At 39.6% G+C, this 17,275-nt stretch overlaps 1 protein-coding gene across 1 annotated transcript; it reads right to left on the bottom strand.

Annotated features, from left to right (window-relative positions):
• Window positions 1-3,405: 3,405 nt before the first annotated feature.
• Window positions 3,406-15,820, bottom strand: LOC117253858 (MAU2 chromatid cohesion factor homolog). Its single transcript, XM_033621643.2, has 18 exons — window positions 15,561-15,820; window positions 15,160-15,243; window positions 14,868-14,963; window positions 13,628-13,722; window positions 12,606-12,633; window positions 12,249-12,404; window positions 11,907-12,053; window positions 11,164-11,254; window positions 10,948-11,051; window positions 10,130-10,207; window positions 8,956-9,021; window positions 8,734-8,817; window positions 7,641-7,690; window positions 7,438-7,515; window positions 7,238-7,349; window positions 5,178-5,268; window positions 4,912-5,039; window positions 3,406-4,770 (listed from the first exon to the last, which is right to left on the bottom strand). Exons 1-18 carry the CDS (start codon window positions 15,792-15,794, stop codon window positions 4,696-4,698), a joined length of 1,797 nt encoding a protein of 598 aa, XP_033477534.1. The 5' UTR covers window positions 15,795-15,820; the 3' UTR covers window positions 3,406-4,695.
• Window positions 15,821-17,275: the final 1,455 nt, after the last annotated feature.

The following is a 17,275-nucleotide window of genomic DNA, read 5'->3' as shown; positions in this document are numbered from 1 at the left end:
AACCAGGGGTGTAAATACAGACAGTGCAGGAAATGTGATTGCACTGGGGCCTGTGACGTGGGGGGCCCCATAGAGAAAGTGGGCCCTCCAATATTAAAAAAATAAATATGTTTATTTTTTCCTTTTTTTGTGAAATGGTCAAAAGCAAATCCTCATTCTAAATTAACTATATTAAACTATTAAAATTGTTAAATTAAATCAATAATTTCTCATTTTCTTTGGTATTTTTTGTTATATACAGACATGCAATGATGATTACTGTCTAATATGTATGAAAATGTTCTCCAATGTCAAGTCTCTGATCGTGCGATGAGACAATATGTGCACGATAGTGTATACTGTCGGGCCCGTCATAGTAGCATGCACTGGGGCTCTTACGCCACTGTCTTAAACCTATAATACTACCATGCTGAATCTATACGTGTGCGGGGGGTTTCAGTGACAACACAACAGGGGTTTTATTCAATAGACTCATAGATACTGTATTTTCATTGTATATTAACACCCAAGTAATTTGGTTGGCATCAGTCCACTCCACTTAGCATCATTAATGTAATATAAAAGGAAATATTAAAAAAAAAAGGTCAAATTTATATCATAAAAATATAAATAACCCTTAATGAATGAATCTTACCTGTAAAATATGTAACCTATATTATTCAAAAGTACTTACTTGAGTCCATAAAACAAGATAACATGGTTTGATTTGGTGCATTTGTCCGTGTTGGATATTTAACAGTTAAATACTCCTGCGTCACATGAGATGGCAGTTGAGGCAGAACAGAACTATTGGTTGCAAAGTAGACATTTCCGTGGAACTGGCTCACTGCCACTCCCTCAGGCTCTTCTGCCGACCACAGAGGACAGTAGCAGCTCCAAGATCAACAGAGACAGGAGTGCCAAACTGGCCCCTGCCACCTTCCTGAGAGCCTCTGTTCATTTCTAAGGTACATTGTTGTCCTCAGGGCGTACCAGCTCAGCCTGCTCCTGAAGTATACCCAGAGACACATGAGCATCATGTGTCATGGCTGGACTACATAACTAGGTAACCATGCCAGGCCACTTCTACGGCCACAGCTTGCGATCTGGTGCTGCTGTGGAACTTCCTGTGGTTATCCTCACTAACTTGGATCCCCCCTATGTTTCCTGGCTAATTACAGAGCTGTTCAAACCGCCTTGATAATAATCACCTCTGAATCTCAGTTTCCCCCTCCCTGTGGACAGAAAGTCTCGTAGAGGTTCAGGCCAGGGAAATAATGGTGCAGAAGATCAGGGAGCCCTTTGCTACACTATGAAGGAAGTGTTCTCTGGTTTATTCCTATTCAAGCTGCTCTATGGGGGCCTGCTACATGAGCCAAAGGACGCACGAGAGCAGCATCCTTCTTCTCTTTTCTCACCTCTATACACCAATTCATTGAACAGGTGCTGGAATGGAGGTGAGCACAGAAGTCATTGTCCACTGGGAGAGCTCAGTGCTAGTTCACAGTAAGCACAAAGTCCAGGTCCTGCTTTGTATCTGTGCAGCGTTAACCCCACAGGATACATAAAAGGCTGAGTGCAGACTTATTTTACTGTTCCACACAGGCCTCAAACAGCTTGTTAAATCCACTTCTGAGTGGTGCAAATGGATGTTTGTGCAGGGAGGATGGAGCAACCTTACTCATGGTCTTGGTTCTATATGACGAGACAAAACATTTAGATGTATTGATGAAGATGGGTACTGATCCTGGGATTGTGTAGACACAGAGCCAGCAGCTTGTTAGACAGAATCAAACAGCAGTACATGGGACAAGTTACCAATAAAACCCAAATCACTTCCTAACTGCATTTCAATGTCTTTATATTATTATGTTTGTTGAGTAGTTCTTTGATACAGAGATCTGCATAAATCAAGCACCGAAAGCACAATAAAGACAATTTAAGACAGGGGTGTCAAATGTACGGCCCAGAGGACCTCACCTAGTCCTTCAGATGACTGTATGAAAGAGATGATGGTACGTACGGTATACTTGTCCACCAATTTCGTCAGCCATCTGTTTTCTATCATAATACCCTTACAGACCTTTGTTTGATACTTTAAGTAATAGTTACTCATAATAGGTACCAATGCTGTATGCTTAGTACAATAATAATAATAGCTGGTCTCAAAAAATGTAACTACACTACAGTCTTAATGTTCTGCTGGGAAACCTTTGGTCCTAGCACTCATGTGGATGCCCCTTTACGTGCTCCACCCACCTAAAGATTGTCATAGACAAAATACCCCCACTGTTTGCATCAGTACTCCCGATGACAGTAGCCCCCCCAGCAAGGCAGTGCACCATGCCCAACTGCAAAAACTGCTCAGGAATGGTCTGAGGAACGTGACAAAGAGCTTTTGATCTATCTTTCGAATTCCCCAGATCCTGATCTGATCAAGCATCTGTGGGACAAGCCGGAACCCCAGAGGTCCTTTGTCCTGGCTTCGACGGGTCAAAGCCAAGTCTGATCTACAGTGGGGCCTCTGCCCTGTCGAGGCATGGAGACAGGGCCTCTGGGGGTTTCCTGTGTTGTCTGGCACCAAGGTGTTGTTGATGGATCCTTTGAGTCCTGTGGGTTGTGAGGTAAGATACCGGCATGCCCAATGGATGTTCAATCAAATTGGGGTCTGGGGAATTTGGAGGCCAGGTTGACACTTTGAGGTCTTAGTCACGTCCCCCGTGCCATTCCTGAGCTGTTTTTGTGGTGTGGCCTGGTGCATTGTCCTGCCTGGGGGGCGCACTTCCAACAAGGAGTGCCGTTGCCATGAGGGGGTGTATTGGTCGGTAATGGTGTTTGGGTGGGTGGTGTGTGTATGCCAGGACCCAAGGTACCTCAAAAGAACATTGTATTGTAACAAAATGATCAATGTTATTCACTTCACCAGCCAGTGGTTTAAATGATTTGGTTCATCGGTGTATATATACATAGATAGATAGATAGATAGATAGATAGATAGAAATATAACTGGGCTTTTATGTTTTGCTGGTACATTCTGTCTTTTAAATATTTTATCTGTAGTAAAAGTTCATAAAGTCAAACATATTTGTGTAAATTCTGTTGAGAAGACAAGACTTCAAGAGTGCAATTACAAGCCTGTTAACACATTTGAAAACTCTAGCACCACCTACAGGCTACTTAACGAACAGTAGTTGACATATAACTGCTGTGCGTCATACAGCTACCGGTATTCACTCGGTTTCCTTCCTATTGTTTTGCCTGCTGAAGTCTCCCACTTCAGCAGGTCGTCAGAGGTATGAGTGCCCCAGTTTGGCTCCACTGAACATGATTATGAAGCAATCAGCAGCGCCCACGCACTCAACGGTTCGGAAAACAACTCTCAACCCAACGGCACAATGTCGACAAACTCACATGTAACTCAGTACATTACAAATTTTCAATCATATTTTTATTGGAAAATTATTGAAAACAACGTAAGCATTAAAAACATAGGCATTGGATAGAATATGGCTAGTACTCAAGCTTAAACTGTGTCCTTACAGAGTGCCTTAAATACCGAGCATTGAGATTTCTACATAGGATAGCTAAAAATACATATCACACTTTACTAAATTGACTTTATAAAATGTCACTGTACAATAAAGGTTCAACGAGTGGCAAATCTATACAAACATACTGTAAAGAAAACATTTAGTAGAACTATCAAGACAAATTAAAATATAACAAAATAAAATAAATTTGCTTCTTTTTTTTTGAATATCTGAAGATTACTGTAAGCTCCAAAAGTCTAAACCTGATTTGTAAAAATTAATACAACAACAGGGAATTTATATATTATGGAACTTCAAAAAAAATACATCAGTTAAATGAGTTGCTTTAAAGGGTGTGTGGCAAACCCTCGCAGCCACTAAATGACACAAAACTCAGATGTATTTAAACATTGCTCATTAACAGACCTACAGAGGCATTTTCTGGTCCACGGAGGAACTACACAGTGAATTGTGTAGTCCCGATACAATGTACACTGCCAATTAGTATCACAAAACCTGTGATTATTGTGTGAAAATATATTACAAGATGTCTCTATTCTTTCAAATATGGATTCTGTGCAAAAAAAAAAACAAAAAAAAAACAAACAAGAATTTATTGTCAACAACCCCAGTCAGAAACTATTGTACAGGGAGTCCACATCAGTAACTTCCATGCATGAAAAAAAAAACATATGATCCATACAAAAAAGGCAAGATGTAAAATATTTACCAACAGATACAAAAATATCGACATGAATAAATTAATTTCTTCTACATTTCTTTACTGCCCCGCTACCTACTCCCTCCTTTTTCCAACAAATGGAAAAGAAACCTGGCAAACGTAGAGAAGGGTTCTCGATATCTGAGGCGAAGAAGCCCTTCAATACGTCGCTATGTGTCCTTCACTACTTGAATCAAGATTCCGACCCTGCCCTGCCCTGCGTCCATCAGCAAGCGTGAAATACATGTACAACAGTAGTTGTAATTGCTTTACAACAATCAAAGAAGTGATAACAGACAATCAGGAAGCAATCTTGAGAAGCTAATACAGTGAAGGCCTGAACTTTGCAACCTGTTAAAATCCTCTCGAATCTCAGCTACAGTGGTCTGATAGCAGGTTGTTAGGCATCAGTCTGTTGCTTGTGATGACGTACCAGCTGCCGTCATGTGTGAGACAGAAGGGTTCTCATAGCAGGCTGGCGAGGCTGGTGGTCGGACCGTTCTGGGCTTGGATCTGGACCGGGGGAGGGCCATCAGTCCACTGAAAAACAGACAGAAAAATACTGTAATCTCAGACATAGACACTAGATACGCCAGAGTTAACAAATATAAGTATGTAAATTCCACATGGACTCCATAATGGACTGTTAAATTTAAGACCGCGTTAATCTGTTTGACGTACACTGATGAGGTTATGCTCAGGAAGGCTGCAGGCAGCGATGTGGTCCTGCAGCAGCTGCTGGGAGAAGTTCTGATGCATCTGGGCCGCTTCATGGGCATCCATGGTGTTCCCCAGGGCCTTGTTCAAGTCTGCAAACACAAGGTCAATATGTCTTCAGTCAAACATTCATGTACTCTTACAGTGGGCGGCCTGTAAAGCCTGTTTAACAAGTAGCCGATCTAAAAGCATAAATGATGTCCTAGATAAGGGAAAAGGTCATTGCGTACCTTTCAACAGTGCTGAAGACCAGAGCTGAACAGACATGTCAGGGATCTTGCTGGCCAGCTGCATGGCAGGTACAACCATGTTGTTGCTTTCCTACAGAGAGAAGGGAAACTTATTAGAACAAAACAGGTGGAAACTCGAGCTCCATGACTCAATGACACAATGCTATCACAATACTTAAGTCACGATACACTATTATTGCGATCTGATGAGTATTGCAATAAAATGTAGTGTGATATATTGTAATGTGGGCGGCACAGTGGTGCTGTAGTTAGCATTGTCACAAGAGGGTTGGGATGGGGGAGCCCTTCGGTGTGGAGTTTGCATGTTCTCCTCATGTCAGCGTGGGTTTTCTCCAGGTACTCCAGCTTCATCCCACAGTCCAAAGACATGCAGGTTAATTAGTGACTCTAAATTGTCCGTAGGTGTGAATGTGAGTGTGAATGGTTGTCTGTCTCTATGTGTCAGCCCTGTGATAGTCTGGTGACCTGTCCAGGGTGTACCGTGCCTCTCACCCTGTCAGCTGGGATAGGCTCTAGTGTTCTCATCTGAGTATTTGAATACTCATTTCAGCAGTATAAACACTATCAATACTACTTTCTTGCTCTCTTTTCTCTCAAACAGCAAGTTGACACACACACCGCTGTGCCCATTGTAGCCCCGCTTCCTCTCACTTGCTCCCTCTTCTCAATTTAATTCAATTCAATTTATTTTCTGTCACAGTAAACATACATTTGCAAAGCAAATGTGAAATATAAAAATGATATGCGCACAATAGGTAAAGATCTACTAGAATAAAGAAATGTTTAGTTGTTTTTTACTTGCACATTCTTGAATTTGGAATGTGCGACAATCAAGACGCGTTTGAGGGTGTACTGTTTGTATGTTACTGTTTACTACAGTCACTCTGTTACCAGCAAAAACAGAAACAGTTGCTGTCATGCTCTTGCCTTGCTATATTTATCTTTTAATAAAAAAGTTAAATTGAATGCCCTCACTGACAATTTGTCCCTGCGGGATCAAAAACTGTATCTAATATTCATACTTTTCAAGTTATTTTATCAAAGTTGGACATTGCAGTATCGTGACATCACTAGTGGAAATCGTGAGATGATGATGCTCATTTATAAATACTGTTAGGATTAAAAAGCCTTGTGAAATATGTGCATGTTGTTGCATCCTACAGAGCAGAGGTCATTTTTGGATCATTCATGGGCATAAAAACATTAGTTTGACCTCCCCCATTATTAATTTATACACAGAAAATAACTAATCACACATTAGTCATTTTGAACCCTGAAATCACTTCATCTATGTAAGGAAATAATTCAACTGTGGCTTTAAATGAGCAACTGTAGAAAATGGAAGTGGAGTTTCTAGTTGTTTTGGCTACTCAGACAGTTAGAAATAGACTAATATCTGTCTTTAGTATACAATGGTTATTCTACGGTTGTAAATCACTTCAATATAATCTCAGTGTTTCTCTGTCAGTACATGTTGGATGTACTATATATGTAGTGGCTTCAAAGAACTTCATTTTGCTTTGTCATCTTACATGAGCACAAGAACGGAAGAGTCCAATTACCTGCGGTGCATCTACCTGTAACAGAACATTAACAAGGGAGTCTCAGGGGGAATGTGCTCCGCCCCACAACCTGTGGTACCGATGCTTTGCTGATGCACAACATGCTTCAGCACAGAAACTGTGACGTCTTCACACCTCTTAATTTCTACATGAGTCAGCGACCCCAGGCTGACAACACTCATTGTTTCCTCTGTTCTTTTTCCTTTATTTGGTCACACCACAACAATAAGTAAAGTCTGAGGCTCATCCGGCAACCACTTAAACAACAAGTTAATTCACAGTATGTGCAAATCTGTGTGCACCAACAGACGCCTCATTAACCATTAAGGTATGAACAGCCCTGGCTGCTCATGGCACATAAAGAGGTGATTAAGAACAGGACTGAAAATTAGAGCATTTATTTCTTATCTTGATTCAATTAAGAGCCCAAGTAGAACATAGAAACATTAAGCAAATCTGTCATGTGTTGAGTCTTACTCTGTGGTTGCCCAGCACATAGAAGATGTGGCCCAGCAGAACCAGGGAGCAGGCAGTCAGTCTGTTCAGATCCTCAGCGTTAGACATCTTCAGGGTTTCCCTCAGGAAGCGTCTGCAACACAACAATATATACATACATTAATCTGTACAGGGTGGATGTGTTGGTGGGTTTGCATTTAACTATTTATGATCTGACATACTTGGCCTCGTTGTAGCGTCCTTGAAAGAAGGACAGGAGTCCCCTGATGTAGAAGGCTGCAGCACGGAGGCAATGGGAGCTGAAACCAAACAAAGACAATGGTTGTATAGTTAATAATCTCAACTAGTTTAACAAAATGTGTTGCTTTGATGTAATTTGCTGTGTTATATAAACACAAACTGCAAAACATCTTGCAAATCTTACCTTACTGGGAAGTTATGGTCGGGGTTTATTCTCTCTAGGAGGCTGTAAAGCTGAAGAAGAAGTAAAACAGAAGATGTGTTGTTTTTTTTTTTTTTTAAAAAAAGCACCTTTTAGTTATAATAAAAAAGGGCCATCTCTGCTCATGTTTTCTTAATTTTAAAATAAGAGTGTGATTGTATCCAAGATAATTATAATGTACTGAATGTGTCCTTAGAGGACGGCAAGGATCACTTAGATCTGGTTATCAAAGCTCTGTGCTGAGTCGGACATTTTACAGTAGCAATAATAACTCATCAGCGCACTCTGGTGGACAAACTATATAATAGAAACACTTTCTAAATAACAAACAAAGTATATTTGGCTTTTCTTGCAGCTTTTTCTTGTCACTCTGTGGCCAACATATACACCAACAACCTGAATATCTGTGAGGGTGCAAAAGGGAGGACAGGAGTCAAGCATTTTTTTAAGCTTGCACCCTGATGAAGACCTTAGGGTTGAAATCAGCCAGTGTTTTAATGTAAGCAGCCATGTTTTTGAATTGAATTTTTAACTTAAATCAAATGCATCTGTTCCTGCTCTAGGCACGAGTGCCTGAAGTTCATTTTTTCTTCCCATGATGCCATGTCTGTCTGTAAACCGACAGTCATATTTTGAAGTCCATTATCTCAGCACTAAAAGGTTTGGGGCCCAAATACATGTCTGACTTTCTGCTTTGTGTCCTCACAGTCAAGACTAAACATGGAGACGCAGTGTTCAGTTTTTAAATGCACCACATATCTGCAACAAACGGCACCAACTCTCGCTTCTTTTAAATCAAGGTTGAAGACTTATCTGTTTGCCGCCATTTTAACTTTTTATTTTCTATTCTAGGTCTTTAATAAATTGTGTTACAATGTCCTTTTATAATGTGTTTCTTTTGCATCATGTCTTGATGCTTTTGATGTTTAATGTAGAGCATTTCGGAATTGCTTTGTTGCTGAAATGTGCTATGTAAATAAACTTGCCTTGCCTTTACTATCCACTTCCCTTAGAAGCAGTTCATTGCATTATATTGTTGTAATTGAAAGACGTGACCCGTTATTATTCCACTGACCTCCTGGTGTCTATTTCCTTCCCTTATGTAGACACTGGCCAAGTTGGTTACGATGTATGTCCACAGCTCCTGGTGTGTGGTGAGCTGAAACACAACAACAAGGACATCTGTGAGATAAGAGGAGAGAGCCGCTGCAGCAGAGAGTAGAAGAAAAGAGAGAATAATAAAAAGATACTGGGGACAGTATCTGGGGAAGATGCAGCAAATTCACTGTGTACTCACCCGCAAGGCTGTGGTAAACTGTGCCTCTGCATTATCCATACAGTTCACTGAGATACAGTACAGACCCTGAGAGGAAGAGGAAGAGATCGACCATTACAGATGTGAATTTGTAACCAACACAGGGAAATAGTTAGTGTACAAAAAATGTTTTCTTTAGAATAAAAGCTTTCTGTTTATTTCTCATGGCAGATTTCTGGGTTTTCTATTAAGTTTTCATAATTTTACCATTTTAAAATGTCTATTTCAGTTTGGTTTTATGGATGTTTCTACATATTTTTAAAATGTGACTTATTTTCTTAACTTCCAAACTCATTTAAACACATAAAACATACAATATTTATTGTTTGTTATGTCAATAAAAATGTAATAGAAACCATTTCCTTGCAACTGCTAAGAAATTAAACGATAAGGAGTGTTTTGTTACAAGAAACCCTTATATATAAATGTTGGATGACACACAAACACCCCCAAAATGATTTTAAAACAAAGTGGAAATAGACAAGATTATTTCAAGTTATCACTATGAAGTAAATGTTGATTGCATAATGTATTGGCTATAGAATAACACCATAGCTCTTTAACCTGGTTCTCTATAGGACTCGCTTTCACTGTGGAGTTCTGTCTGCCACCGGGTATGATCTCCCGGGAAAATGACGGCTCAATTTACGGCACAAAGAATGTGCGTCAACCAAAACAGGAAGGTGAGAGTACTTTCGTTTTCCCAGTGGCCATCAGTAGCTAATCCCAGTTATCAGTTCCCAGTTCTTTGCTGTTACTATTCCCAGCAGCTGAAATGGTGGACAATGGAGCAACCAAAATAACTGGGAAACAAAATGCGGTGTGTCCTGTATTGTTGGTAGACTGGGCTCTAGAGAAAACGGAAAGCCATCCAGTTGTATTTGCAGCAGTGGTGACACTAATACCAACTGGAGGGGTTAAAAAGCCGCCTGTTTACACACAGACAAAAAAAAATTCAATCGAGAAGTTGACCACTGAGAATGTCCCCATTTGATTTCAGTTAATATTACAGGGAAAAACACTTGCTAAAGTTGAGTGTAACTTATTTTACTTGTACTTGTGACTTCTGAGACTTTCTGTTTTCTAGTCTTGTCTTGCAATAACATATAACGAGGCACCCACAAAGTTTAACAGGGTTTAAGTTGAAAATACTCACTAATAGCGTGTGAAGCTGAGCAGCATGGTTGGTGAATAACCTGGGGGACTGTTGGCACAGCTGACACACCTGTGAGATCTGGAGGGACAGAACACACAGTCCATGTTCACTTACATGAGCTCATTCATGCATGCAAATTAGTCTTGGTGACATGCTACAAAATAGGGATAGGCCGATATGGATTTTTTAGGGCTGATGCCGATACTGATTTTTTTACCATCACCCTTAGCCGATGACCGATTATGGACTGCCGATTTTCTTGAGCCGATATTTGGGGCCGATACTGCTTTTGCTCCCTCAATTTACATCAAAAAAATGACACAATGATAACAAATATTACAGGTCTCAAGTTTAAAATAAGAAACATTTATTGAACAGTAAAAAATACTAAAACAAGATGGAAAGTTGAGGTAGAACAGATAGAATATTATTATTATACATTCAAATAAAGAGTTCAGTGCTCTTAAATCTTCCAGTAATGTCTTTATAAAATAATCAAATATTTAAGCTGAAGCATAAAAAAAACAACAACTACTGTACACAGTAGGATTCGCTGCATGTGCGCTGCAGGGTCTTCCAGCAACACAGAGCTGCCCGTGGATGCTTGTCTGTAAATCATGCCAGGGAAAAATAAATCCGCGAACCCACGCGCGTATCGGCCGATGCCGATACAAGTAAAAAACTCAAATATCGGCCCGATATATCGGCCGGCCGATGTATCGGTCTATCCTTACTACAAAACAAAGCTGCTGGACTAAAGCTTTTCCACACTGTCACATATTAAACACAACAGAAACAAGGACACAGAAACAACATACCTCTTGTAACGCGGTGGCCTTGTGGCCCGTGACGAGTCTACACATGATGATGTGCTCCAGTAAAATGACTTGAAAGGTAGAGAGGATGGGGCTGCAGTCCAACACTGGAACATGGAGACAGAGATTAAGTTTAATGGGCTTAGTTCCACATTGCAAAGTTATGCATTATTAAATCATTTTAAAGAGAAGAACAGGCTCACACTGTGGGTAACTCACTTTTTAGTTTCTCTAGTTGCATAAGAGCTTTGTCTGTGTACTTCTGAGCTTTCTCCAGATAGCCTGCTTGCATGGAGTGCATGACTGTCACCTGCAGAATGACAAGAAGGAGTACACATTAAGCACTGGGAACCAATTCCTAATAATATGCATGTGAAACAAATCTCTGTAACACAAATTACTGGTTTTCTTTTAATTACAGAGTTATTGGATGCATCTTACGTGCAACTAAATAAATAAAAACACTTCTCAGGTGTGGAAAGCAAAGTTTTGTGACTATTATTTTGAAGGCCAACAGCCTCAAAAGACATCTAACATTCCCCGGCTGTTACAGTCTTAACACCAGAACAGTGTGCATCCTTTAAGTAGATAAAAACATGACAGAAGGGCAACAAAGTAAGCATTGAACACATTTGATAAAACTTTAATTTAAAAATTCCGACTGCTTCCCACACAAGGTTACAAGCTCAGGAAGTGTTTTCTGAAAACTCTGTTCTTGTTTTATGGTGACATGACTCTAAACCACTTATGGAAAACACCAAATTAAACCAAAAACCAGCCACAACACAGTCTGTGTTCACCTTATTGCAGAGTAGCGCAATGAACACATTTAGAAGGAGAAAAACAGTGGTGGTCGTTGTGTAAATTGTTAACTTGAACTGCAGGATGACCACAGAAATCTAAGCAATGACATCCCTTGAAGATTATAATTTGAATGAGTGAAGAAGACGACGTGGCATTACCAAATAGACGAGGACACACATGTGCTCCTTGGGCAGCCAGTGGAAGAGGTCAGCCGGGTTGCTGGGCAGAATCTCATCATCATGGAGTGTAGAAATGGTCTGGATGCACTGCTGCAGCTGCTTCAGACACGGCTTCACACTCTTCACCTGTGGACATGACAACATATCCTCCAGCTCAGCTTGACAAAACCAGATATCAAAATACCTTATCATCCCTAATCCCTTTGTGAAATCACTGTATGCATGCATGCATGCTGATTAACAATTCTCCTGTGAGTAATCTAAACCCCTTAAAACAACCCTGTCCCACTGTATCTAACCCTCCCAGATTGGGTGTCCTACCTGTCCAGCATCCAGGTAGTGTGTGACCTGTAGGACCAGGAAGAAGACCCTCAGGGACTCCTTCTGGATCGGGTTTCCCTGCCAGTTTTCTACAATAGTTCCGCACAGTGTGAGCAGAGGATGCACCTCCCCGAGCTTCCTCTCCATTAGCAGCAACTACAAGACAAAAAAGAAAACTCAAACTTTTTTGCTGATTTTAACTCATATATTAAAAACAACAACTTATACTGCTTGTTGATATGATACACCAAAATATAAAGATACAAGAAAAGCATCTGTGTGGTGCTGGCAAATATACTGCCATAGTTTAACAGCACAAACAAAGCTGAACAAAGTAAAGTAGAGCAGATGACTCACCATTCCTTTACTGAGAAGAAACAGTGCCCTAAAAAGCAAAAACACCAAGTCAGCATTTTCACCATCAAGTTCTCTGAATTAATTAATATTTAAAAACATGCTGTGCCTTGTTGTATTGGTGGCAAAGATGCACTAGTGTCAGGGCCAATACCACGTTACAATCCAAGTGCTACACTGTTTCAGGACTTTAACAGGAGCAACATGATCATTACTTTTCTATATCATGGAAACTTTGTGATGTTTTGTCTCGCTGCATATTAAGTGATACAAGAAGTCAAAAATAACATTTGCAAAGTAGCTTAACAGAACTTAGATTTAGGATATATAAATGATGTCGTCTGTATTCTGTGGTGCATCTGTAGAAGGATATTGGGCATGAAAAGTCAGCAACTAAACAGAATTCCTGTCAAGAGTTTCCTCATTTACTTCCCATTACTTGGTTGGGAATAGCTCCTAAAGGAAAACTTTACCTAAAAATGATCTTATTACACTTCCGCATATGAGTAGTGCGCCTGGGCAAGTGTGTGAGTTTGAACTCTGCTCGTGCATTCCATTGAGCACAGTTCAAAGGCACACGTTTGCCAAGGCGCACTACTCATCCATGTGTGAGAGTGTTTTTGCTTCAGTGTTTCAAATAGTGAGGTCTTAGCATGAATGCATGTGTTTGTGAAATACTGAGCACATGACTGGATGAATGAGAGTAGAAATATACTGGATGAATTGAGTCTTAGTATGTATCTGAACATTTTGAAATAGTCCAATACACCATTTTTGAATTATTCACAGTATGAGTCATTTATACACACATGATCATCCATATAAACATGCAAACTGAGACTGAGTGGCTCTGTGACGACGTAGTAGCCACACTGAGACTTGTAAATTACTTGTATTTGTTCTTGCTGTATAACTATGTTGTTATGAATGCCCCAAATGAACAGTAATCTTAAAATTGCAGGTATCAAATGATACTCACTAAAAACCTTAAATATGCAGTCAACAGAGGATTAAGTGGTGTTTACCTGGTATATTCTGACCCGACCACTCGGGCGTACTCAGCACCAACCCCCAGCAGGTCACATGCCGACACCAAGTCTTTCTCCAGTGTATGAAGTTGCTGAAGGAGACAATTAAATCATTTGTGTTAGCTTATGATAGAAACTTCCAACCTGCAAAATATGATCAAGGATTTAAGCAACAGGGAGCAAAAGGAATAACAGCTTGGTGTGTGCTGGAAGAGGAAATTTGAATTGGGAGCGCATGGATTCTATAGATACCTTCAATTAAGGGACTATTGCATAAGTGAAGTCAAAGCAGATTCTTGTCACATAAGAATAATTTCAGCATGAACTCAACGAAAGAACTCAATGTGGAAATTTCAGATGAAGATTGGCATAGTACGTGGAAGTTACACCAATCAATCACTACTTCGCAAACCTGTAGGGATTTCTCATGGAAGAATCTGATTAGTTTCTTTATTACACCAAAACTGAAAAGTGAGCATCTCAATAGTTGCCGGAAATGTTGGCGAGAGTGCCGTTCTTTAGATGCAAACCACTCACATATTTTTGTATGTAAAGAGGTTAAGCACATACTAGGATAAGAGGTTCCTAGCAGTAGTTTAGTGCTTTATCTATGTACATTTTCTGAAGATAATGTTATTGCTAACGATAGATATTTGATCAAAATAATGCTGGTAGTAAGCAAGAAAGCTGTCACTAGGAACCGGGGTAAAGAAACACCACCGACGAAGGACCAATGGCAAACAACTGTGGAAGTAATATATTTAATGTGACACATAGTGAAACTACAAGAAGCACAACTAGAAGGAAAACGGGGAAAATGGACTCTATACATGATTCAAAAAGACGACACTGGACTTGAATAATGATCAATAGATACACTAATCCTTCAACTGTAAAAATGTGTATTTACCCAAACAAATTTTGTTTCATTAGCCGTTATTATTTTGCAATCACTTGTTTTTTTATTGTGCTGTTGTAACTGACAAGTCAATGCCACAAAAATTGTTTTAATAAAGTTTGAAGGGAAAAAATCATTTGTGTTATTGCTGGAGACTCTTTGCTATTTGGAAACACAGTTTGGTTATTGCAAAATTAAATGTGTGTGAGCAAACTGCACTCATGAGGGTGTTGTAAATGCATTCACATTCCCACTCTAACACAGTAGGACCTGCACATGAAAATGACTGTGTGTGTGCAACAATGTCACCTCTATTCATACTCCTGCAGTAATACATACCGCCAACTGGAACAACAATCTGCAGTGCCAGTATGGTGTTTGTTGTGAAATCTGGATGGCTTTGCGCAGGAGAGGTTTTGCAGAGTCCACCAAATTCTGAAAATTGATTTAAAAGGATCAATAGTCAATAATCAATCAACGCACAGCCTATTCTGCACGTAACACAAATGCATGAACAGCTTCCTTGTCAAATTCACCAAGTGGTGAGAAGTGATGATTGTAAGCCAAGCTGTTATTAACACCTCACAATTATAATTAACGTTACTTCAAATGTGGCTGAAAACAATCTTACCTGTTGGCAAAAGAGCTCTGACAAAATGCTGGCAGCTTCAAATTTGACATCTTCAAACTGAGGGACTTGTTGAGATATAAACCACTGCAAAACAAGAGGTACAAAATGTTAGCGGCGTCAGACTGTCGGCGTTTGCAATCTTTATGAACCAATATTAATCCCGTACAGCGGCTTATTTAGCTAACAACAGAGAAAGAACCACAGTGGCCGACTTGGGACGGATATTTTATGTTAATAAAAAGCTAATAAATCTCTTATTTTAAACTTTTTCACTAATATGACGTTCCTGAATGAATAGCTCTTCAAATATTTCCGCTGTTCCTAGTTTTCGCTGCCTGCGGCCTACTCCCGTCCCCTTCTCCGCTGCATCCCCGCTCTTTCCTGAATCGAACGTCCCTCACCGCTTTCTCCAGGTGGCTGCGGGCCAGCTCGCTGTTCTTGGTGTGGTGGTAGAGGACCGAGCCCAGCTGAAGATGTGTCCGAGCCTCGATCCTCTGCGGAGGCTTAAACTGAAACACCGCCTGGAGACAGTGCACACAGAGCCGAATTTTAGGCGGACTGGAGGTTCGGAAATGTTCCGCAAAGCCGAGAAGGGCGAGGTACCAGCGCTCCGGGGCCTCTACGTTTGACGCCATTTTCCCCGACAACAACAAGTTTTTCAGCGCTATGGCCAGACTCCCGGGTTGCCAGGGGCGGTCATAGAGATCCCCCAACCAGAGCGTATAAACCCCCAATTCATCCCTTTTGTTTGTTTCTCTTCTTTTAGTAAAACATTTAGTAATGTATGATGACTGATAGTTGTTATGCAGTTTAATAAAAGACTGTACCACTTATAATAATTTACATTCAAAGTTATTTGTGAAAAAAGACTGTGCAAATTAAGTAGTTAGCTGTTTTTTTGATACACTGGTGCTTTGAATAATTTCTCTGTTTTGTTTTACATGATATATATTCCTTATGTATGTTTCATTGATAAATATAAATGTTTTAACTTCCCTGTATGTCAGTCAGAATAAGGTAAAAGATAAGATAACATAGTTCTTTATTAATCCCACTGGTGGGAAATTCAGTCAGTAAAACCTCATCAGTATCTGTAAAAAAAAAAAAAAAAAAAATCAATATGACAAGTACGCATCAGTATAAAAACACAGAACAATACAATAAGTATACAAAAAGCAAAATATGACAAATAGGCTGAATGGCTTCTTTGTTTTTTAAACTATTGCATGTAGGAAGTATAAATATTGCACACTTTGGTATATACTGATATTGCATATGAGTTAAAAAAACAAAAAATAGACTAAATAGAAAGACTAAATGGTTGAATTTACATTATTGCATGTATGAAGTATGAATATGGCACAGTTTAGTATACTGATATTGCAAAACATATTATTATATTATTGATATTGAAAATCTCTTTAAAAAGAAACACCTGGACAGTGTAGCTGCTGATCAAATCACATTGAAATGCAACAAATACACCATATAATACAGAAATCCACAATAAAACAACAACTATTCAAACAAAACCTGAAAAACAAGCACTTTGTTAACTAATTTGTAATTTTTGTAATTTTAGATCTTTTTCAACATTGTTCCATGTCCATGGTGCATAGTAGCGAAATGCAGTTTTCCCCAGATCTGTTAAAACCCAGGGCACTTTAAAAAGGCAACCACTTGGAGGACCATAGCTGGTAACTACCAGAGCTGACACACAGAAGGGTGCAGAGGTTGGCTGGAAGTTTGCCCAATATTGCTTTATAGTTAAAAATATACTAGTGCTGTTGTCTGCAAGTGGTCAATGACATCCAACCCCCCCAAATCTTAAAGAATGGACGCATGCATATACAACCAATAAACATGTATATACCCAACATATGCTGAGTTTCAGTTAACCATATGGAGTACTATGAGTCACCCATAATATCAACATCAAACGTATTTCTTAAAGGTTAAAATTAGGTTATCTAACCCTTTGAAATTGCGATAGATAGATAGATAGATAGATAGATAGATAGATAGATAGATTTTTTTATATAAGTTATTTGGATTATTGTTGTCTGCCTCAATTTATGTGTCACTTTCTCTCTGTCAGTTTCTCAATTACCCCGTA

The sequence above is a fragment of the Epinephelus lanceolatus genome, chromosome 6 (genome assembly GCF_041903045.1).
Source record: "Epinephelus lanceolatus isolate andai-2023 chromosome 6, ASM4190304v1, whole genome shotgun sequence".
In the NCBI taxonomy this organism is placed as follows: domain Eukaryota; kingdom Metazoa; phylum Chordata; class Actinopteri; order Perciformes; family Serranidae; genus Epinephelus; species Epinephelus lanceolatus.
This window is presented reverse-complemented; position numbering and strand designations above follow the sequence as displayed.